General features: G+C 40.7%; 1 protein-coding gene across 3 annotated transcripts in view; it reads right to left on the bottom strand.

Annotated features, from left to right (window-relative positions):
• RASGRF2 (Ras protein specific guanine nucleotide releasing factor 2) overlaps positions 1-24,908 on the bottom strand; it is an 89,234-nt gene that overhangs the window by 32,337 nt on the left and 31,989 nt on the right. For all 3 annotated transcript variants that reach the window (XM_053409212.1, XM_053409210.1, XM_053409211.1), the window contains exons 2-13: positions 23,927-24,033; positions 20,361-20,508; positions 19,599-19,688; positions 18,318-18,571; positions 17,587-17,666; positions 17,025-17,218; positions 14,215-14,324; positions 12,621-12,739; positions 5,706-5,866; positions 4,758-4,824; positions 3,089-3,225; positions 1,141-1,223 (exon numbers count right to left, since the gene is read on the bottom strand). In XM_053409212.1, the coding sequence (XP_053265187.1) occupies positions 1,141-1,223; positions 3,089-3,225; positions 4,758-4,824; positions 5,706-5,866; positions 12,621-12,739; positions 14,215-14,324; positions 17,025-17,218; positions 17,587-17,666; positions 18,318-18,571; positions 19,599-19,688; positions 20,361-20,474 (1,409 nt within the window). In that variant the 5' untranslated portion in view covers positions 20,475-20,508; positions 23,927-24,033. The remainder of the gene's footprint in view (positions 1-1,140; positions 1,224-3,088; positions 3,226-4,757; positions 4,825-5,705; positions 5,867-12,620; positions 12,740-14,214; positions 14,325-17,024; positions 17,219-17,586; positions 17,667-18,317; positions 18,572-19,598; positions 19,689-20,360; positions 20,509-23,926; positions 24,034-24,908) is intronic.

The following is a 24,908-nucleotide window of genomic DNA, read 5'->3' as shown; positions in this document are numbered from 1 at the left end:
GCTTCCAATTTGAGGGCCACACTTCCGTTTTGTATGCTACGCTGAGATCTGCCTGTTGCTATTTATTTTGCGATTTTGTTTCTGTGGCTCTTTTTGTTTTGTTTTTTGTGACTGTGTGGAACTCAGCTCAGCTATTGATTGATTGATTGTGTGATTGTAGTGCATTGTTTATTGCTTTCATTTTATGGATCAATGGTCTCGTTAGATAGTAAAATTCATGTTAAATTGCTGTTTTAGGGGTTGTTTTTAAAAGTCTGGAACGGATTAATCCATTTTGTATTACAGTGGTACCTTGGTTTGCAAACTTAATCCATTCCAGACATCCGTTCTTAAACAAAAGCATTCTTAAACCAAGGCGTGCTTTCACATAGCAGCGGGGGACTTAATTTACAAATGGAACACACTCAACAGGAAGTGAAACATGTTCTTATTCCAGGGCAAAGTTCACAAACCAAAACACCTACTTCCAGGTCTGCAGCGTTCTTAATCCAAGTTGTTCATAAACTAAGCTGTTCTTAAGCCAAGGTACCACTGCACTTTCTATGGGAAGTGTGCATTGGTTTTGGAACGCTTTGGTTTTGGAACAGACTTCCGGAACGGATTAAGTTTGAGAACTCTTATCACCCTAGTGCAAGGATTTTTAGTTATGCAACAGAAGTTCCCCTTTTCCTCCTCTTCATACGTGCCCCCCTAAATCTGTTCTAGGGTTTCCTTCAATCCTCTGGAGGGCACAAGGGGCATGCAGGAAGAGGGGAGGGAGGCGAAGTTCCACTGTGCAAGCAGCTAATGGATCTACTTCACTGGATACTGCCCACAGAGTCTAAGGTTGATTGTGTCTGCCAGGGTAACACCATAGTCTAAAGAAAATCTTAAAACAAACACATATAAATTAGCACACACATTAAATGTAAAATTATAACAATGATTTCAAGAACAAAAACTAGTATATTACTATTCAGACTAATAGTTTTCTAAATCTTGAAAAGCAAACAAAGTAGGCCCACAAATAATGCAGCATTTCCCTATGAAACATGGGATTAATACTGCAGTGAAGCAAAACAGCAAGGTTTCAATTTTGCATTTGAGGGATAATGCAAGAAGTCCCACAGTATGGCTGCATGTCGAAATCAGCAAACTTACTTGATCATATGTGGCACAGTGACTTTGGAGTTTTCTTCAAATACTATGGTCATTAAACCGTTGCACCGTATGTTGTCAACACACTGCATAAGATAATGACAAAGGGGAGTGGAAATATAGGATGACGATTTAAAAAAAATATCTTGTAAATCTCAACTGCTATACTCACAGTAAATGAAAAGCTCTATCTGTTGAGCCAGAAGGAACAGAAAACTAGACTTCCCAGAGTTCCTGGCAATGGATGAACACATTAACAACCTCCATAATGCTATTCCCTCCCTGTCACAATCTTAATGTTAAGGGGTACTCTGGTGTTGGAGACTCTCCAAGAAGGTCTGGTGCTGAGCAAAGCTTATTATGAGCCAGGCATGAAGGCTGAGCAGACTGATTGGGCCGGTTCAGGTTTAAAGGGGGCATAACAGTGAACTCCATTTACCATTCCTAATCCCATAATTACAACTGTGTGCCTTTACTATTTCCTTTTCCTTGTACTGTGGAAATGTCATGATTATTGGTTATTCTCCTGCTATTTGCTGAGTTCAGCAAGGTAAATAATTCTACTGTTGCTTTAATACCTACATTCTCTTACAGATGCCATACTCTACAACATATTCTGTATTTCCAAATATCTGTAATGTGATGACAACCATTAGTGATTTTTTTTAAAAAAAAATATTAATAGAAAGGTGAAGTGTTTGCTTCAGGACATACCAGGTGGGGGGATTTATTACGTTTTTATGAATATTGAGCTTTTAAAAAATTATTTCAAGGGCAAATTCATGACTCAAATCCAATCCAAATATTTGTTAATATGATAAAAATGGAGGTGGGAGGGAGCCATCAGTAAGTTTAATTCTCATCAATTTCAGTACAAAGAGGAGGAGGAGGAGGAAACCAGTATATCTGGATATCCTGAAGGAACTTTGCTTTTTAGTTTCGGTCCCACCAATTAATCAGAGGCAAATTCTAATCTGTGATTAAAGCTTTAGTTGATTAATGTACCAGTTAAATAGATTAAAGGTTGCAGCACCAATCATATTACCAAAGCAGAGGGGAAATGAATGTCCCTTTGTTTGCTTTTGGCTTGCTTCACAAGCAGCTTACAGATCATAACTGAACTGTTCTCAAGTAACTAGTATGAGGCTTGCAACCTTACAGGAGTTACTTTAAATGTAATTGATTGTGTTTGCAATTAGCATTTTTTCATGAAGTCGGATGCTGGTATTCATGTGAGAAGGGGGCATGGTCTGCCCCTCATTTGAAAAAGGGTTCGTACTCCACTTCATGGCATTCCTAACCCAAAATCATCCACCCCTTCGAAGAGGTACACATATTTTGTGCATTGTCTCTCTTCTTAACTGTTTCTTCCTCCTTCACTATCGAAGTCTATTTATTTATTTATTATTGATTTTATTGTTGAACTAGCACCAGTTCAGGACGCGGGTGGTGATGTGGGTTAAACCAGATCCTAGGACTTGCTGATCAGAAGGTTGGCAGTTCGAATCCCTGCGACGGGGTGAGCTCCCGTTGCTCGGTCCCTGCTCCTGCCAACCTAGCAATTCAAAAGCACATCAAAGTGCAAGTAGATAAATAGGTACCGCTTCAGTGGGAAGGTAAACGGCGTTTCCGTGCGCTGCTCTGGTTCGCCAGAAGCGGCTTAGTCATGCTGGCTACATAACCCGGAAGCTGTATGCCGGCTCCCTCGGCCAATAAAGCGAGATGAGCGCCGCAACCCCAGAGTCGGCCACGACTGGACCTAACGGTCAGGGGTCCCTTTACCTTTACCTTTAGCACCAGTTCAACATGGGCAAGTTACCAATTTTTTAGTTGAACCCCGGTCGCACTATTTTGTTACTGATACCAAAATATTCTATTTCCTACATATCAAGCCGTGAAATTATTATTGCATGCTGAGTAAAACATGTAATCTCCAAGAAAGTGAAATTACCTGACTAATGTCACTTGTCCAGGCTGCTTTTTCCTGCCGTGAAGGGGCTAACAGGACAATGGTAAAAGGAGGAGCATCTGCTGGTTCGACCACAATCTTAAAGTCAAGATGTCCAAATACTTGCCCAGAACCTTTCGCTTCACAAAGGGAGCAAAGAACAAAGCAATTACAGATGGAAATCTGAGGCGCATAAAAACTCAAGGCACAACACAGATAAATTTGTCCTGCATGCAACATCTATTTGTGTATAGTGTGGCAAGACTCCAAAGAGTGATTTACGGTAGGCTCCTGCCAGGGCTATTCATTAGCACAGTTACTTTTTCTACTTTGAACACTGGATTCCCAGGGAATACCACAAACTGTTTATGATGTTTATGATTTCAGAAACGGCTTGCCATACAGCATGGGAAGCTGCTGATTGAGAAAAATAAGTTTAAAATGTTCTTCAGCTTATGAAACTAGTGCTTCGAATTCTGGTCCACATGTCCCTCAATATGAAGTTCTATAGGGATCTAACACGAGCACAGAACTCCATGCAAATATACCCCATTTTTGTTTAACAAAGTTTCATGGATGCATCCCCACTACCCATAGAGAATTCTACCTTCCACTGAAATGACTGGGAAAACCTACAGCAATGGAAAGCTTAGAGCCCCAGTTTGTGCCCCAGGGACCAAGCAGTTTGCTCTTAATTAGGAAGCCACCAAAACCTCATATGGTTTCTTGTTTAGCAACTTGAACCTGAGAGCATCATTCCTTTATATCTTAAGAGTTTAAATCCCACTGAGTTCAATGGGGCCAACTTGAAGGTATATGTGTTGAGACTGCAGTCTTAGTTCCTGCCGATCGCTGGATTGTGGTCTAAATCAGATATGATGCAATGACCCACCTCCCCAACATCCCCAATCTGCCCAACTTTCTACTGATCCAACTTCTCAGTTAAAAATCATCTATTCATATGAAACAACTAGGCACACTCCCGTTCCTTTTATTGCAGGGCTGGACAACCTTTTTTAGCCCCAAGGGCAGCATTTACTGGTAAGTATTGGGTCCCACTCAGACATACACATCTCTCTCTCTCTCTCCCCCCACCACACACACACACACACACACACACACACCACAGTGAACCCACATACATGCAGAGAGATGTGCAATACAATCTCAGTGATCCCTTGTGTGCTCCCCTTCATTCTCTAGGTGATTGGCTCTGGGTAGCAGTCCTCCCTTCTTCCCTGCACCAAGCAGCTGGAGAGAGGAGATACTATTGCTGTGGAAACACAGCCAGATGGGTGGGGTATAAATAAATAAATAATAATAATAATAATAATACTGCTGCACCCCTTCCTGCTCTCCAGTCAATTGGCACTGGCAAGCAAACCCCTCTCAGCCTGCCAAACAGCTGCTGAGTATAGCACAGTTATGACCATCCCAGTCTGCCTTCCTCTGGTGGACTGAGGGAAGTGGTTTTGGTGGAAGCAGCAGTAGAGGTTGACCAATTTATGAGAGGCAGGAAAGGCTTGTGGTATGTAGATTTCAATCCTGTGTTTTCTTGGGAGCTGCGACAGACACATTATCTGGGGACTGTATTCATTAAATATTGTACAGAAAAATACACTAATGTTTGTGTAAACATTATAATTATATTAAACAGTTTGATATAACTTACAGTCATCATCATTCGTATCAGCCTCCTCAATTAGTGTGCATTCTATTAACGAGAGAACACCTCCTGCCTAGGGATATAAATAATACCTTTTTCAGGAATCTATTTTATCCTCTCTCCCCCACTTAAAATGATGCAAAATTGTGCAATTTAATGTTACACAGTCTCCTAGAAAGGATTGTTCCAATAGCTGAACACACTTGCAAAAATCAAGAACATTATTAATTCCAAAAAAATGAAGATAAATTTAAGCTGCATGTGTTCCTTTTTCCAATTAAAATAATTCTACAGTGTATTAACCAACAGCAAATAAAATCAATTTTACTGATAGGATTAATGGCATGGCACACTCATTCATACCAGCCTAGCAACTCCATGGGAGAAATATGTGAATATAATAAATAAGGTATCCGAATCCCAAACAGAAAAACAGATTAATGCAGACCTATTTTTTTCAGATTTGAATACATTACAGTTTCGATCCATGTAGGGGAATAATTCAAGAAAAGTATTTCACTGTAAAGTTATACTGGAAGGCTATATCATTGGAAACGGCACTATATATATACAGGGCCAGTCCATCCATGAGCCACGTTAAGCCATGCAACCAGCTGGTTGATGAAGGCATGCAAGGGATGGTGTGTCCCTTGCAATAAAATAGTTCCTGTAACATTTCCATGACCAGATTTCAATTTCAATTACAATTAGTTTAGAAAAGCTAACACTCTGTTCAAATTATAAGTTTTCCCATACTGAGATACCGTTTCCAGGCAAGTCTTGTGCATTGCCTCAGTGGCTCAATTTACTGAAATACATAAAATCCTTCATGTCCTAAATTAAACTACCATGCAGTAATGAAATGTAACATGTAGTGAGAAACACCAGAATTCGGAACTTTATGCTCTACATTCCATGCTAAATGTAAATGACGTAGCTATGAAAAAACTGTACCTTAAGTAGATGCAGCTTTCCTCCAGAGCTCCTTGTACAAATTAAAAAGTGTTTTGTAAATAAAAAACATTGTCTTTCTCCTTCTTTTTTCAAAGACAATGATCCCAGGCGAACTTTACTAAGCTTCCCCCTCTCAACGGAAGGTACTTGAATAAGAGTACCTAGTGATTACAAAAGCAAATGGTACATTGTAAATATAAGATTAATAAGTGGAATCCTTCACATTCTATACCTCATTATCTGTTTGATATTATGTATATCTCTCTTAGCACACCATGTGGGGCAAGTAGAGCTGACCATCCTAATTAAACTGGTTTCACTAAAGTAGAAGTAGCCAGTGTGGTGTTTTCTAGATGTTGTGGCCAGCTCCCATCTTTGTCCAGGCAGCATGGCCAGGAGTCAGGCATGATAGGAGTTGTAGTACAACAAACACTACAATGGGTTACCCTGCAGGAAAATGTTTGACTGTAATCCTGTGCATAGGCTGTTTAAGGCCAATGCACAGGACTGAAGTCAATGGAAGTTAAGCAACCTAACTGTAGAGGGCTACAGCATTTCAATTACACAAAAAGAATATCAATTGTAAGACCAATTTCAGCAAACAATTAAAAAAAATTACTTCATTCATATTTCTTAATCACCCAATAACTAGACTCTCTGGGCAACAGCAAAAATCAATTTGCCTTTGCTATTCAAAATTACCAGTACTTATTTTCTCTCAGGATAACAAAGTAATGTAATTCCAACCACTGATCTTAAAGCAACCACCGGTGGGACTGTTTACTAAAAGTTTGTTTTATACATCTCTAAAACTTTTCCAGAAGAACAGAAACATTAAAATAATAATAAAATAATAAAATAAAATAATGACAAAACATTGATAATGGAAGTTCCTCCCATTACATGTCAGACAGATGCCGTCTCTACTGTTTGTTTTTTTGTTTTTGATACCTACTGAAGTCCATTTTTCAACATGTCTTGTAAGTGGATTTATTTTTTTTATCTCATTCTGTGGACTTGTCCTCACCAGAGGTTACTGTGTGTTTGCAGCTGTTTATTTGTGTAGTCCATATGACATTACTCTCAGACAACACCAGTCTTTATGCTTTTACCTTGTAAATTTGGATTTACCCAATAACAGGGATCATCTGATAAATTGGGGGAAATTGCGGCCCAAATTGCTCCACAGATGGTTGCAGACTATTTGCTGCTCTCCTTTCTGTGTTCACTACTTCCTCAATGCTTTAATGCTGTGATCTTAACTATTTCTGGTGCACTCCTGAACAAATGATTTTTTTCCTTTATTTTGATCCCTCAGATTTGCCCAGAACCAGAAAACAATACAAGCAAACCACATTGAACAGAAATCTGAAAAGTGTGTGCTGAGAATTTACAATTGCTTTCCCTTCCTTTCCATCCTGCAAGTAAAGGTGCATCAGGAGCGTGGCAATGTTTGGCACAGTAGCATCAAAAAATTTGCTGGCAGATACTAATGTTTAATTGTTTTTAAATCATTGCTTTTTTAAATATAAGTTTTCAGCAGGGTAGAGTGTGGTATAGTTCCTAGTAAATATGCAACACAGATCTTTTGGCATCCAAGTTATTCTCCCCATTTTTATGCACAGAAGTGGCATTTAAATCTTACTTCAATACTGGTGAAGGAGCAGCTTTCTATGCCACACCTGAGGCCAGCAAGCTAGATTTAGGGGGTTATGCTCCTCCCTGCATTCCCACATTTGCTTAATGGTAGGACTGGGGCCTGAACAGATTCTTTGTTTCTTTTTCTTTTTTGCTATAGCTATTGGAATAAAAATAATTTAACCATAATGTCTTCAAGTAGAGGGATAAAATACAAAGAAGAGTGACAGTTTGATTATATAATGGGATAAGTAGGTTTGTCATGGAGGCAGCCATTCTGTCAAAACAGGTACATTCTGAAAAGCTGAAAAGGCTTATGGTGGGGTAGGACCACTGCAGCATCATTCTGTTGGAAACCGCTGATCGGGGACTGCTGCTTTTCAGGTTGGGTCTTAAAAGGTTTTCCATTTTAAAGGAGCCATTTGATGAAATATCAGCCACTGTAATAGCTGACAGGCAGCTTAGCCTGCATGACAGCAGCAATTATATTGCAATATTGAGACACAGAAAAAAACAACAGTGGGATGAGAAACCTTACTTCCATTGCCCAGAACCCTGAAAATATGTGCCCAAGATGTGTTACTTTAGTTCAAATGGATAATAACGGCCACCAAACAGTCTCCACATTGTACCAGAACAATTTTTTACTCATTTATGGCACTGATATATAGGTATAGGCCTAGCAAATTGCTTAGTTGTTAAGATTGCCACTTGGGGCCCAGATTTCTCCTGGGTCACTCCTACTAGTCAAAGGGGGTGGAGACTTTCTGATCCTGCCCTTTCTCTTACAGTGCTTGTGCCCTATGCAAATCTTCTCCATAATATTGGGAGTCTCTCTAAAACATGGTGGGAGGAAGTGGTGCCCAACTAGCAAAGGTTGCCTCCCCTCCAATGAATTTTATCCATGATGTGTAATTTGTATTACTGTTTTTAATTTACAAGCCAACTGGAAATATATATATTCAATTTGCAAAGGTACAATAACGATCTTCCAAACAAAGAATTAAAATCCCCCCACAAAGGACTTAAAAATGTGAAAAGACCTTAAATTCCCACAGCAGAATGGAAGTTTAAACCAAGGTCCATCTAATCTTAGGCCCAAAACTATATAAAGGTAAAGGACCCGTGGACAGTTAAGTCCAGTCAAAGGCGACTATGGGGTTGCGGCACACATCTCACTTTCAGGCCAAGGGAGCCGGGGTTTGTCCACAGACAGCTTTCTGGGTCATGTGGCCAGCATGACTAAAGTGCTTCTGGCGCAACGGAACACAGTGACAGAAACCAGAGCGCATGGAAACACCATTTACCTTTCCGCCGCAGCGGTACCTATTTATCTACTTGCACTAGCGTGCTTTCGAACTGCTAGGTAGGCAGGAGTTGGGACAAAGCAATTGGAGTTCACTCCGTCATGGGGATTCGAACTGCTGACCTTCCGATCGGCAAGCCCAAGAGGCTTAGTGGTTTAGACCACAGCACCACCCGCAACCCTAAACTATATCCATTAACTCAGAGATGAACCTGCACAAGCATGTTTTTAAACGTATTTTTGGGAAAGTTCATTCATACCCCTTGCAGCCAAATTGTCTTAACTCAGGAGGGAAAACAGCTTTCTCTAGTATTGGGACTCAGAGCTTGAAATAAATCAAAACAAGTTTTGAACAAAGAGTATTGTAACAGGTGATTTTTCTAAAGTAGCTGTTAAGTGATTTTTCTCACTTTTTTTAAATAACATTGTCCAGAGCCCTGAAAATATGTGCCTTTGAGAATGCAATATTTCATTTTATAATAATAAAAAGGTACTATTAAAAATGTTGTTATACTATAGTTTATTAATTCACAGATTTTTAGGTAGACACACAATGCAGAATCAGACATTACTGAGGCATTAAGGTTCAATGCCTATACATACATATGAGGAAGTAAGTGCCTAAAGATGATGAATATTGCAAAAAGCACTTCCCAATGCAGGGCTCAAATTGACCCACAACCAATGGATTCAGCAGCCCCTATGCATGCAAAATTTATATGTCAATGCTGTTTCTTTCTAAGCCAAGGGTCACTGGCTCACAAAGGCTAAACACACAGGCTAACTTAATCAAATAAGAATGCTTTAAGCATGACACCAGGTCACATGAGACGCTGTAAAGGTGAATGTGGTTTTTTTAATGTGCCTAGAAGTTATTTTAAATCAAAATGTAAACCAAATGAATGCAGTGAAACTTGCTTCCAAGTAAATATGCTTAAGACTACTTCACACACACACACACACACACACACACACACGCAGAAAGGACTTCTAATTCCATCTTCCACTCCTCCTCTTAGCAGCATTCCATACACCCTCAAGATCTGTTTTAGGGGTTGCAGGAAGGTTGAGGAGGGGATGTCCCAGTGCATCAGCAGAAGTTCACTCATGCAATGTTGTATTCTGCACAATTTTGGCACAGATATGAGCAGTTACTCAGTGATAATATTTTAATACACAGAAGTATAGGCGAATGGTATACTACATAGAGAATTTACAGCATAGAGAATTTACACACAACATAATGATTCCATTTTTGTTTTTAAACTCTACTTACAACATGGAGTTAGTCATACAAGGAAATTCACACAAGGAAAGTAAAACTTTCTGGTCTTATACATTTCAAGTATAATTTTACCAATACATTCAAAAATACACTGCTTAGCTTCAGCAAAGTGGTGTGTTACCATGAAAGTGAGAAGTTATAAGACCAGCAATGCAATGTCTAACAAGAAATATTTAAATTTATATAGTTGTACATTTTGCAGAACAATCTGTTTCTCAGACTGAATGTACAAACCTATACTTATCTATTCTTTCTGTAAATTGCTTTGAGGTTTTATGACAATCAAGCGGTAATAAATCTTGTGAAATAAGTAAGATAAATACAGTGGTACCTCAGCTTAAGAACAGACCTGTTTATGAACTATTTGGTTTACGAACTCCGCAAAACCGGAAGTAGTGTCCCAGTTTGCAAACTCGGTCTAAGAACAGAAGCTGAACGGTGGAAGGGCACCGGCAGCGGGAGGCTTCATTAGGGAAAGCGCACCTCGGTTTAAGAACGGTCTCGGTTTAAGAATGGACTTCTGGAACGGATTAAGTTCGTAAACCGAGGTACCACTGTACGCTGAAGAAAGTCCCATTGATTTTAAGGAGGCTTTCTCCCTGGTACCTGTGTGTAGAATTGCAGTATAAGTGATCCAAAGGACCATCGAAAAGGGGTTGAGTTAGTGCCAGGTACACTGACTGTTGGTGCCAGTGCCAAGTCTTACACCTGTCACTTCCACAGCCATTTTAAATCCAGATCATTGGCAGACAATGCCCTACTGATCAGAGGAAAACCTTTGACAGCTGAGATAACACTTTAAATTCCTAGGAGACCAGATGAGGTCTCTATTGTTTGTTTTTGTATCAGCTGTTCAGAGAGCTAAAAAGAGCACTTAAAATGCATAAGCATCAACTTGTAGATGTGTGGAATTCTTCCAGCCATCAATAATATTTATAACAAGATCAAGGATTTGCCATTTCTTTGTCATGTGTTGCTTTTTCAATATGATTTCCACAAGATGAGGATTTCAATCTGTGGCACTTTCAAAACTTCTGAAGCAGAGAATTGTTTTCAATCAGAACAGTGTGAAATTTTAAGATAAACACTGCCTGTCCTCTTTTTGAAAACAAGACCAAAAAATGCAAGCTTCATCGAGTATATGACGCTTGCTCAGTGTGGTTGCTGGAAAACAGAGCTGAGCAAGTGGCTACAGACTTTCCTAATGGTGTTTTCCTACTGGTGTCAGTAGCTTCATTTCTCATTTTCTTCTTGGAAACTTTCATGGATCATAAACTGGGCTCACAACAAAACAGCCAACCAGCTTTGCCCTTTTCTAATATACTTTGTTCCATCCCCCATCCAACAGTCACTCAGCATTTAATCCCTACTCATCATGTTCAACTTCACTGGGCTGTCTTGAGGTTCCCCTTCCATCAAGTTGTTCTGGAAGGATTTGGTTTGTACTTCTGAAAACCTTTGGGTTCCCCCGGAACCTGCTGTTGAAATTTTGGCTACAGAAGAAGTGGTACTTGGGCAACTGAGGTTGATAAAAGTGTGTATTAGATAGAGGTAAGGAAACTATGTCCCTCCAAGGGGAAATTAGATTCAGTTCACATGAATTCTCATGAGAATTTTTTAATCCATAAATGTGCAGAGCTGAATTTTAGACTGGTGAAAATGAGAAACTAAGAGAACATAAATTGAATCCTTCCATCCCTATAACTGACACTGGGCCATGCTGGCTGCGGCTGATGGAACTGGAATCCAATAAATCTGGAAGGTGCCTGATGTACATTGTATTATATTCTGCTGTTTACACAGAGACTCACTACAAGCTGAGTGGGATGGGAGAAGAACTTTATTCTGCACAGAGTAACAAGCTTCTCCAGCCAGGCCACAACTCTAACTCTCCAGGAGCTGACCTCTTGGGTCACAGCTACTTTTCTTAAAGGGGGCTCATGCCAGATATTTAGTTGATAATGGATACCCTACATATATGACTATGTTAACCTGCACTGCACATAGTTGTGTACCATAAATTCTGAGCTTCCACAAAAAGCCACAGCAGAGGTCTTCCAGAAGACATGCATGTCCCTGGGCATTTCAGGTATACCAGATAATGTAATACTCTCATAACTTTTCTCGTACTCTGGCTCTGGCACTGAAAAGACAATCTGAAGGGAATTTTTTTTATCAGACTGTATCATTTTGAGCTGTTCCTGAAGCACAGATGAAAAACGGAAACAAAAGACAGCTGTTTTCATTCCTCACAATCTCTCCACCATTTGACAAAGCTTCAAGTACTCCAAGTTTCTCTTGTGCTTTTGCCCGAATGTTGGCATCATCTGGGACTGCAACATCTATTGGCCAGACAGACCTATTTTCCATGTTGCTGTAGATAATTTCTGGTCCACTGAAGACGATAGTCCGGTTATTGTGTATGTTACTTTCCCACGGGTGCTTTACTATTATTGTGCTGCTGTTTTTCATGACCCCTGGAAAAAAAAACAGCATAGAGGTGGGGCTCAGCAGCAGCCCAAAACTGTGGGGTTAATATTCATGAATTGTATCTGGACAATCGCACACTTATGGTGCCAGCTATATATTGCACCCTTATATTTCCCAATGATGCCAACATTAACTCTGGTTTTCAGCTATGCTCTCTTAATACTGTAGAAATGCATGCTAAAGAAAATGGTCTTACCTTGTCGTATAAAAGTTTGGCTGGTGTCCAATAATATATCACAACCCTCTACTATCATTCTTTCTATTGCCAGATTTTTCCGTATGTTTTCTGTGTCACTCACTTCATCATGCATCACTCTGTTGCAAAGAAAAAAGGGAATGTTCAGCTTCAAGAAATGAAGTGCATGCATAAAGCACATATACCGTATTTTTCGCCCTATAGGACGCACTTTTTCCCCTCCAAAAATGAAGGGGAAATGTGTGTGCTTCCTATGGGGCGAATGCAGGCTTTCGCTGAAGCCTGGAGAGCGAGAGGGGTTGGTGCGCACCGACCCCTCTCGCTCTCCAGGCTTCAGGAGAGCCCCACCGCCAGCCCCACCAGCTTGGGGGACAGCGGGGAGGCGGAACGCCGCCATCCCGCTGTCCCCCGACTTGGTTAGAAGGCTGGGAGGGGGGGAGAAGCCTGCTCCTCCCTGTCGCCAGCCCCGCCAGATCCCGCTGTCTCCCAACCTGGTTTGGAGGCTGGCGGAGGGCTTCCCCCTCCCCCAGCCCCGCAAGCTCCCAGAGCGATGCCAAAGCTGCGCGCAGCTTCGGCATCGCTCTGGGTCCTGTTCTGGGAGCTGGGGTCGGGGGAAGCTCGGGCTTGTGGAGAGCTTCCTGTTCTGGGAGCTGGGGTCGGGGGAAGCTCGGGCTTGTGGAGAGCTTCCTGTTCTGGGAGCTGGGGTCGGGGGAAGCTCGGGCTTGTGGAGAGCTTCCTGTTCTGGGAGCTGGGGTCGGGGGAAGCTCGGGCTTGTGGAGAGCTTCCTGTTCTGGGAGCTGGGGTCGGGGGAAGCTCGGGCTTCCCCCGCCCCAGCCCTGCACCTGGGGGGGGGGAATAATTCCCCCCCTTTATTTCCCCCCCCCAAAAAAAGAATCTAGGTGCGTCCTATGGGCCGGTGCGTCCTATAGTGCGAAAATTACGGTAGCTTTCCCATACCTTATTACCTTCATCATGAGCAACTCTCTGCCAGGTCCCACCACCACGTGAAGCTAGCTAGGTGATGGCTAGAAAGTCTTTTTAGCATTGGAACTTGCATGTGAAATGCTTTCTCCAAAGAAGTTTGCCTTTTAGCACCGCTCAAAGGTTTTTAAAATATAAATTTTCTTTGTACTGCAGCATGCTGTACACCTAGTTTGTTTTTCCAGGTTGGTATGTTTGGTTATGTTCCTGTGTTTTAGGCGGATTTATTCATGAATTATTATTATAGCATTATTCTCTTAGGCAATGCTCTGTTTCCACCACTGGAGGTAATATGCTTCTGAATGCCAGTTGCTGGGAATCACAAGTGGGGAGACGCAGACTATTTAAATTTGGCTCAAGACCAAAATAAAATAAAATAAAATAAAATAAAATAAACCCCTATCAATAATTTAGGCGCAACTATGCTTACACAATGCAATGCTGGCCTTTGAGTGGTCTCTTAAAAGTTAAATTCAGCTCTCTGGAGACACTGCATGTTTATTTTTGCTGTGCCCAAAGATACCATAATTCAATCTTTTGAAAATAACGCATTGATTTTGTAATCCACAGTTTCCGTTTTAGCCTCATATTCGTAGAACAAAAGGAGTCTCACCTTGAAAGCTCTTCTAGCTTAGATTTAGCAAATTCAAGGCTTTTTCTTTCTACGTGCTCATGCGGTGTGTGAGCCAGAAGTTCATGGAGGGTTATTATATATCTAGGAATCTAAAGATGGGTGAAAGGGGTTATCAGCAAGTTTATATGTAAAAGCACACTTGGTCTTGAAATTAAAAAAATATTAAAAAGAAAATTGTTTTTTAAATTCTTTGCATTTATTTCCTTCTATCAACATGAACTCACTCAGCTAAAATATTTTCTACATTAAGACGAAATCTTCAGGATAAATAAGTAACTTGAAAAACTAACAGTAGCCCCAATTCAGTGGCAGAGATTCTGTCTTCCAGATGTGCAGTGAATGCAGATGCACCCCAGTCTACACCATACTGTTCATCTAGGCCTCTTTAACTGCCAGGAGGTGAATGTGGATGCATAGTCCCATCTAGCTCCATTAGTTTTTACACAGAATTAGTTGCTTGGACGTCAAACCGAACAGAGGCCTTCCTTTCCAGTTGTTCAACTAGTCTTAAATGTGTTTAACATGCAAAACCAATATGTCTATCATGGAGCCCATCAATCTCAGGCTACCAGAATACTTTATCCCATGATAAAATGAAAATCCTGGTGTGGGTTTGTATAAGGCTGGCAAATAATGGCTGCATTTGGATTTAATGCCGAAAACTAAATCATGAAAACAAGCCTCAGTGCACCTTGGGCTTATACACTCTTTCCCTGCCCTCCTCATGAGGAGACTGGAAGCTTTCATTTTAATTTCAGACTAACTGAAGTGCATCATATTTTCTGGACCCTAATCTGTGGTTAATCTGAACTATAATTTATGGAAACATGCCAGCTCCATAAGGTATTGCCTGAAGTTGTCTTGTTTCAGCAAAGTATAGTTAAGACTGACCACAGTTTGTCTGGATTTCAATGACACAACAAACTGCAGTTAATTTTAAATAGAAAAAAAAGCTTCCATCTCTTCCTCAGGGATACACGAGAGGAGGGGCGGGGCAGTAGGTAAGACTGAAGCTTAGTGGAGTTCATTCTTATACAGTGGAACCTCAATTGTCAAACGTAATCTGTTCCAGAAGACCGTTTGACTTCCAAAATGTTCGACAACCGAGGAGCAATAGGCAGTTGGCAATTTCAATGGAGAAAACTGAGAGACTCTCCTCAGAAGCTGTTCAACTTCCGAGGTGCGTTTGAAAATGGAAGCTATTACTTGTGGGTTTTTGGCGTTCGAAAACCGAAACATTTGGCATCCAAGATGCTCGAAAACCTCCTGCCAGTTGGATCACTGCTGCGTTTCCATGTGTGTGTGCAGCTACAAGATCAAGGTGCAAATGCAGTAGCAGAGCTGATCCAGTGTGCCCACTGGTCCATTGGTACTGTGCCAACCTTGCCGCCGCCTCATTTCTCTCTATCTTGGTATGCCACTGACCGGAGGTGAGGTGAGCCCCACAGCTCTGCCCCACCATCTGCTACTGCTTAAAGCTGACTAGGTAGCATAGATACCTATATTCCTCCAAACTTAAAAGAAACACTTTAGTTCCCTGATTCTACACTTATTTCTGCAGGTAACCCAGCAGGCTCCTTCTCCCAGGCTAAGTCCCTGTTCCTCCAAGAAGAGCCTGTCTTTGCACTTTATTTTTCTTTAGGTTTACAACAGTGACTGAAGACTTGTGTTTGCTGCTGCTCTCTGCCGCCAGGGTTTATTAACAGAATGAGACAGTGAGCATGTCTAGTGCCTAGTTTCTAGGTGGATTCAGAGGTCTTGATGCGAGTTTTACATAAGCGTGTGCATGTTTTAAAAAAAACATCATGACTTGAATTTGCAGGAACCCCTTTTCTTCACTGTCAGCGTTCAGACTGCATGTGCTATAATTAAGAGAATTGAATTTAACTTGATAGCAGAAAATTTCATTTATCACACAACCACTGGATATAGGAACAAATAATTAAAAAACAAACAAACAAACAAAATGTCTTTAAAAATATATTGAACAACAAGTATTAAAAGCTCTTTCGAATTGTGACTGTAATATAAAAGGTTGTTATGCTCAAGGCCCTTCCACCAGATAAAATATACAGTTATAGAGATGTTATGGAAGTGAGTTGTAGGCAACTTACAACCACCAGGAGTGATGCCTCAATGCCTTTCCACATATGCTGCGCCAGGAGAATTTTGTGCATCACCTGGCAGTATAGAGTCTCAAATAAAGATGTGCTTTCCCAAGCCCACATTCCCATCTTGCTCATAGTTCTGACTCAGCGACGTCTACACTGGCTTTGTCACATACACAGAATGGAAGATGGCAAGTTCCCCAAAAGCTTCAGGTACTAGGCCTGCCGGCACACCAACTCTTCTGTTATAAAAATGTCTGCAAATGTGACATAAAGGCTAGTAACCTTAACCCCGCCATATGGTTATAAGCCTTGCAGACGATCACAGTACCTGGAGACAAGACAGTCAGGTTGTCCACAGCAGTAACCAGAGGAGGACTAACTGCTGGGAGGAGCGCAGAGAAAAGAAACGCCATGGTGCACCTGTTGCAGCAAAACAGGACACCTTCTGTATTGGCCCACTTGCAACAAAACACGTCTCTACAGCCACGGCAGGTGCTGTAACTCTCCAATGGTTTTACTTTACCCCCGAAGGCACATTCTTCCTTTGCCTCTCAAGACAGATGGATGCCAACAACAACCAACAACCAATCTGCTAGAGCAACAGCCATTAGTATTACTAACCAAATGATATAAGTAGTGTTTATAACATGCACAAAACCACTGTAACAACAAAAATACCTGAAACATGGGGTAAGTAAGGAATGTCTCGAGCATTCTGCCCTCGCAGGCAGGGTTGGCTTCATACTGCTTCAAAAGTTTGTCAAAATCTCTGTTCTGCTTGCAGTTTGCAAGGACCTGGAGACTATATTGATGATTCCGAACAAATTCTTGATAAATATTCAGCATTGGCAGCAGGATATCAAATAAATCAGCTATACAGAACAAAGAGAAAAGTAATTTGTTGCTGCCATCCACTTTTTTCATAGGTCACATTTAGAAATAAAACAGGACATTAAGTGCAAATTATCTACATCCAGAACGGCAAAATCTGAAGTCCTAAGAAGGAATCGTGTTACCACCTTTCCTCTCTTGACAGAAGTTGTATACTTTAAACAGTGGAATTGATATGCAGAGGCAATTTTTCAGCCGCTCTGCATAATGAAACATACTACACCTTCCTAAAAAGGTTATATCTTCTGAAAAACACACTTGACATCTGCAAAAAAAGAGAATGCAATTGCTCCTAATATCCCCATATGGCCATGCAAAAATAATTACGGCCCTAGTGAAGAGCACTTACCTAAAATTAAAGTAGGCCAGTTTGCTATTCTTGCTTTTAATCCTTGATGAAATATTTCATGAAGAAACATTATAGTCTCACTGAGAAGAAATAAAAGTTGGAACAATAAACAAAAGTTAGACTCTGTCATTAGAAGATATTCTTTGAACATTACTGCATAAATAGCTATAGTTCAAAACATCTGGAAGAAGTGGGTTGTAATTTTTTATCAAATAAACAAAAGTATGTTACTAACTTTTAGACCTCAGACATGTAGCATGATTTATTATTATTTTATTTTCAGGGGCAGGGAAAGATTTTTTGCCTTCAAGAAGGCAAAAAATCTACACTTCTACCTGAATCTTTTTTTAAAAAGAAAAAAAGCTGTGACTGAAATACTCTGAAGAAGAAAGTTGGGAAATTGCCAAAGCTGGATTTACTTCATTCCATCATAATGGAACAAGATTTACAAAATACATCAAATACTTGTTTTATCCAAGCCATGCTTATCTGCGAGTAAATCTCATTGAACTCAATTCTAAAGATGTACCCGATTGTACTGTGATTACATTCTACAGTACTGCTGCTTTATCTTTAATTTTATTATATTTGTTTTATTTCTCTTTACCCATTTTTTAAACTGCCCTTTGTATACATTCATATTTGAAGATGAAAGAGGTCTGGACATATTTCAATTAAGTAATTAAATAAATAAATAAATAAATAAATAAATATATAAACACATGGGGTACCTGTTGAGGAATACACTACTGACGTCATCATGGCTAATTGGTGGTTTCTTTGAACTTGCAGCCATTCTTAACGGCCTTAGAAAACAATTCACAAGGATGTAAAGCTGATGTACGTATTCAGATTCAGCCTCAACCATGTTGAAAACGATCTGATTTCTCTTTCGCATACTTTCTGCATGTGGAGAACAAATGTAATCCTGGACAATTGTCTTCCATTTTCTTCTACACAACCAACCTCGCATAAAACTCTGAACCTGGTAATTCAACAAAAGAAGAACACATTCGTAATGGCCTTTGAAATGTGTGTGTGTGAAGCTTCTTCTTCTTGCACCTCTGCAATCTTCAGACATTGCTGTGAGCAGGGGAGAAAACTTTGTACACATGTACACCTTTGTATGGAAAAAATGCTTATATGTAGATGGGTAGAACTCTCCATCAATGTAATTGTAGGCAGGTGGGTAAAGCCATTAGAGCCATGAAAAGGCCATGCAGAAGGAGCAGCCTAGCAGCAATGTTCATCAGCTGCACATCCACAAATTCCCTGGTGCTGATGGGTTAATGCTATTCCTGCCCCGATGTACATCCGTTGGGAGATGGGATCAGCCATTAATTAGCATGCAGAACTTAGGCTCCAATGAGTACTGCCACCATTATCATGGGTGGGGCAAGTGACCAGCATGAGTTCTAGCAGCAGTAGGCACAGAAGCAGTGCTGTGAGAGCTTCCATATGCCCCAGTTCGCTGTATGCTGGTGCCAGGCATGGTTGCCTTACACCAAGTCAAACCAATAGTCCTTTTAGTTCAGTACTGCCTATGATAACTCATTCCAGAAGTTCAGACAGCAATACTTTCCAGCCCTACTTGGACTGAACCTGGGAATTTTTTGCATATGCAAAGCATTTACTTTTCCACTGAGCTACAGTGTCAAATACAGAGCAATGCAGACATATCTGTGGATTGGGCTGGATGAAGTAAAATCATAAGGAAAAGAAATCTTAATTAAAGTGGCTTGAAAACACAATGGTCAGTAAACCTTTTTCAAGCAGTTTATACTGGGTAACGTGATATGCATTGTACATACATCTACCCCAATTCACCATTATCTGTCTGCTCAACTAAATAGTATACTTCAGATATTAGGTGATCTTGCTGCAGTTTTAAAATTCAACACATACTAAGCTGAATGGAAGAGTATTACACATAATAAATTATTTCTTCTAATTCAAAGAAGGGTGTGGACAAATTATTTTATATACTCTTTTCCACTGAAACAGAAATTTACCTTTTTGATTTTCTTAATATCAGGATCTTCTTCTTCTTGGTTGCCTTGATAAGGTCGCATTCGTTCTTTCGTTTTGTTAAGAGCTACAATCTGTCAAAAGCAATAAAATAAGAAAAGCCCATGACTGTTAGGGTTTTCTACTCAGAATTCTCAGTTCCGGAATCTAACTTGAGACTTCAATACCCTTAATTTCCAGATCTTTGAGGCTTCTTAGGCTTGCGTTACTCTAGGGTAGGTGTGCACAACCTGTGATCTATGAAGCCCCACATACCATAGCAGTCACCAGGACGTCTGTGGTCTCTGACTGCCTGAGAGTGTAAAAACAGGACTTAGCACTTAGCAGGCCACAACAGGTGGCTAGTAGGATGCATTTTAGCTTGGTGGATAAGAACATGTAAATTCCTGCTTTAGGGAAATGAAATATAATACCATGCTACATGACATTTTTTTTAAAAAATGGCAAAGACTAAAATAAAATTGCATTATTCTGTTGCAGTTTTAAAAGTCTGCATCATTAATGAAGATTACGGATGAAGTCAGGAAAATTATCACGCAAGGAAATCTAAGTCTACATACTCAGTGGTGATTACTTCACAATTAACCTAAGGTTCAGTTCATTCACATAATAATTTAAGGGTTGTTGTTTTTTTGGAGAGAAAAAAAACTATTGACTAAAAAGGGAAGTAGATTGCATTCCTAATATATAAATTGGCTCATAAAGGTAGTGATAAAATGTAACCTGCACATCATATCGGAACATACCTCTGATTTAAGCCTTTCAATTTCTGTGTCTTGGTCTTCAAGCTGATGTCGTAACTGATTGGCTGAAATCTTTTCTGTCTCTACAATCTGAACTAGATGAATATATTTTTGCATTAAAACTTCCCGTTCAATCAGGATATCTGAATAGCTGCAAAGAGGGAAAAAAGGGAGGGTTGATGTTTCATTTAGCAGAATGCCCGTCACAATCTGCGTTAATTATGGTAGATAGTACATTTAAGTTGAAGAAGAAAACAGTACTTCTGAAAATATTACATTAAACAGAGAGGAAAACAGACTACATCTCTCCTACTCTAGCAAAGTGTCAAGATATATGCTTGGAGGAAATTGATTATGTGTATCAGGCTCCCATCCCTAAACACAATGACAGCAACTTGTGCTTAAAAGTAAGGAAAATATCTTTATTCAAGCTGGTAACAGACTCAGGAGCAAGGTCTAGAAGTCAAGATTCCTAGGCAAGAGGTTTATAACCAAATAGCAGGTACAGTGGTGTCCCAACAGTTAACACCCCCTCCTGCCATGATTTTAAAAATGAGTTGGGGCAAGTTCACTCATGGGACTCTCTCATTCTAAGAGTTATGTATGTGTTGTCTAGGTGGGTGCACCTGATTCCACCTATTAATTTAAATTAATAATAGATTGGTAACCTCTCTTTCCCTCCATAACCCCTAATTAAAAGACTGGCACAATATCAGTACATTCAATAATGAATGCCTGTGAAAGTGTGAGGTGACTCCCGCTTGCAGAAAATAATGGGAAGGCTTTTAGCATGTGGGGCTCTAAAACACAACCAAGTTGTTAAGAACTGATGCAAGACATTGCTCTCAAGGTCTCCGGCTTTCTGGCAGGGACATTGCCCTTAAGGCACGTGAGTAATTCAGTAGAATCAGTGCTGAAATCCTTTGCCTGGCTGTTGGACAAGGTGCACACAGAACACTGTAGGATGGAGCAATATCACCTTCTGCACAGAAACATTCTATTTCTGCATGGGTTATTTTCCAATCAACAGATTATTTCACTTCCTCACACTTTTGCCTGCTTGAGAGGAACAGCTCTGCTCCAGAAAAAGCAATATAAAGCAACGAATTAACAGCACAATCTTATACATGTCTACTCAGAAGTATGTCCCAAGGTCTGCTCAGGACTAGCCTAAACTGAGTATTCTAATTTTTTATCCCTTTTCTTGCTTTGCAATAATCATTTTTAAAACACTTTATAATATAGATTTGAGATCTTTAAAAGGTCGACTCATTCCTATCCATATAATTCTGAAACTATGAATAAGCTATTTATTATGATCTAACAGTATTCTATCTACTCCAAGGCAGAAACTGGGAATAGCTATTAAATTTGGTTGCTGGCTTGGAAAAGAAACTCAGATTAAACCTAAATTATAAGAGATCATTGTGAGCTGTTTGAAGACAACAGAGGACGGCTTGAGATTTCTTACCATGATCATCACCCACATTTTATAAACTACACTATCTATGTTTCCATGCTCATGAAAACAATTAGCTACTCATCATCTCCTGATTTCACCCAGAGCTTACATCCTTTTCCCTCAGTGAAGACAGCTTTTATTTTACATCCCAGAGAAGAGAGGCATTGACATGACACATAACCATGTTGTCTGTAACTCTCACATGATCTTATTGTTGCAATGTTACGAGAACAGTATAGGAACAGGAAGACAGGAGAAATCAGTAACATGTTTCCCTTACTGTAAAAGACAGACCTAAACAGTGAACCACAGTATGGCCAGGTATCAGTGAGGTGTAAGGAGATTCAAAGAAATGCTGGTCACCAAAAGGGCTGTGCTATCAAGCAAGACCTAAAAGTGGCTGATTGCCTACATAGGAAGAAATGGCTACAGTCCATGCTTTCAGCATTTCTCATGTCCTGACTGAAAAGAGTACAAGAGACTCTCTTCCCTCACAATTTGATTGGCTGGATGTATCATGTTGACCAAAGTAATGCATTCCAACTCCAGCCATTTGAATCGTGTTGCCAGTGAAGTATGTGCTAAAAAAATTATCCCACACTTGTTTAATAAAGAACGCTTCTCCAAATCACTGTACAGGCATTAGAAGTTCCCTCCACTACCGGCAAGACCTCGTCTTCTGAAATAGTCCATACTCCTTTGGCCTGCCATCTTACTTGCATCACGTGCTCTTAATATAAAGGTAAAGGTACCCCTGCCCGTACAGGCCAGTCTTGCCAGACTCTAGGGTTGTGCGCTCATCTCACTCTATAGGCCGGGAGCCAGCGCTGTCCACAGACACTTCCGGGTCACGTGGCCAGCATGACAAGCTGCATCTGGCGAGCCAGCGCAGCACACAGAACGCCGTTTACCTTCCCGCTAGTAAGCGGTCCCTATTTATCTACTTGCACCCGGGGGTGCTTTCGAACTGCTAGGTTGGCAGGCGCTGGGACTGAACGACGGGAGCGTACCCTGCCACGGGGATTCGAACCGCTGACCATGCAATCAGCAAGTCCTAGGCGCTGAGGTTTTACCCACAGCGCCACCCGCGTCCCATATGCTCTTAATATAGCATATCACATTATTAGTGCCACAGCTCAAGCCAAAAGTTGTTAGCCACCATGCCAGGCAGAGCAGTGAATCATACTGGGGCAATAAAAGAAAAATTACTACTGTATGGAAGTAAGTGTCTACAGACTTATATGTAGGGTATAGTGACTTACTGTATCAGTAAGATACTTACTGTAGAAGTATCAGAGGGATGAGAGTTTTGCATACTTCCTGATCAGTGATGGTGGGAATAAACTGTCTCCAGATGATCAAACTGCGTGTTGTTTGCTACATAGCTGTGCCTTTAAGTGCAAAGGTTTCCAGAGTGGAAGCCTGATCCAGATTGGGGCCCTACCATGCGGGGGTTGAGAGCATTAGCCCATTGCTCCCACCATGCACCTGTAATTTGCATTGCGGAAAAAATTCATCTGCTTTAATGGGATCTTATTTCTGAAAGAGATTGCAAGGCCAGGACTAGGGCTATGGGGGGCAATCCCCCAACCCACCATGCTAAAGTCCCTATCTGGAACAGTCTTCCTGCATGTGGTAAAAAACAACAAAACTCTGCCCTTCAAGGCATGGGCTGCACTGTGTAGTTTGACCCTCAGGACAACTCCAGACTTTTTGTATCAGGAAAAGAAGGAAGAAGAAGAGGAGGAGTTTGGATTTGTTATCCCGCTTTATCACTACCAGAAGGAGTCTCAAAGCAGCTAACATTCTCCTTTCCCTTCCTCCCCCACAACAAACACTCTGTGAGGTGAGTGGGGCTGAGAGACTTCAGAGAAGTGTGACTGGCCCAAGGTCACCCAGCTGCTGCATGTGGAGGACCAGGGAAGCGAACCCAGTTCACCAGATTACGAGTCTACTGCTCTTAATCACTATACCACATTGGCAGGTAATGGTATTGTTTTGTGATCTGCTGAGTCCAGAATAGTACAAGAGAGAAGGAAGTAGATTTTTCCTCAGTAAACAAAAGGAGTGCTTGACTAGGTAGAGACTGTAAGTGGAGGTTTCATACCTGGCTTGGTGAATAGCCTCTACCCATTCTTCCCCATCTGCTTCCTCCTCACAACGGAGCTCAAGTGGCTTCTGTCCTTCATGACCAAAGAGGACGGTAAAATAGTACTGTGAATCATAAAAGAAAGTCTTTTAATGTAATAAATACATACAACAGTGCTTGAGCTATAAACATTTAGTTTTATTGTTAAATAAATAACTCGGAAAACCTAACCAACACAAACGACTGAACATTGGTTCAGGATTAAAACATTATAAATTAAGATCATAGGAAGAGGCCTATTGGGTCAGATGAAAGGCCTATCTAGTTGAGCATTCTGTCTCTTACAATGTCCAGTCAGATGCCTTTGGGCAGCCCCCAAGCAGGGCATGAGGGGAAGAGTCCTCTCTTCTGTTGTTTCTCAGCAGCTGGTATTCAAAGGCATAGTGCCTCTGATAATTGGGAGGTAGCTATCAAGATTAGTAGCCAGTGATCTGACTTGTCCTCCATGTATTTGCCTAATCATATTTTTAAAGCTACAGAAGTTGGTGGCCATCATCACATCTTGTGGTAACTCATTCCAAAAGCCGTGTGAGTAAGTACTTTTTTGTCTGCCCTGAAATCTTTCACCACTCACCTTCATTGCATCCTAGTATTATGAGAAATGGTAACAATTTCTCTATCCAGTTTCTTACAGCACACATAATTTTATAAGCCACTATCGTGTGCCCACTCCTTACTTGCCTTTCCCCGCCCCCCCCCAACTGTGGTGGCTCCCAGATTGTCAAATTCCTTCCCCACAGAAGTACTTTTGTCCTTGGTGCTAGAAATATTTAAGTGGATTTTTAAAAACCCATTTATTTTGGTCCACCTTCTCTTAAATAAGGCATTTCAAATTTTATTTTACTTTTTACTTTTAGAGAACTCTCTTAGATTGTATACCTCTTTTTCTGCTAAGATTTATGTTGTCTTACATGCTTTATCTGGCCATTGTTTTAAAGTT

This window comes from Podarcis raffonei, chromosome 11 (assembly GCF_027172205.1).
Source record: "Podarcis raffonei isolate rPodRaf1 chromosome 11, rPodRaf1.pri, whole genome shotgun sequence".
NCBI lineage: Eukaryota > Metazoa > Chordata > Lepidosauria > Squamata > Lacertidae > Podarcis > Podarcis raffonei.
This window is presented reverse-complemented; position numbering and strand designations above follow the sequence as displayed.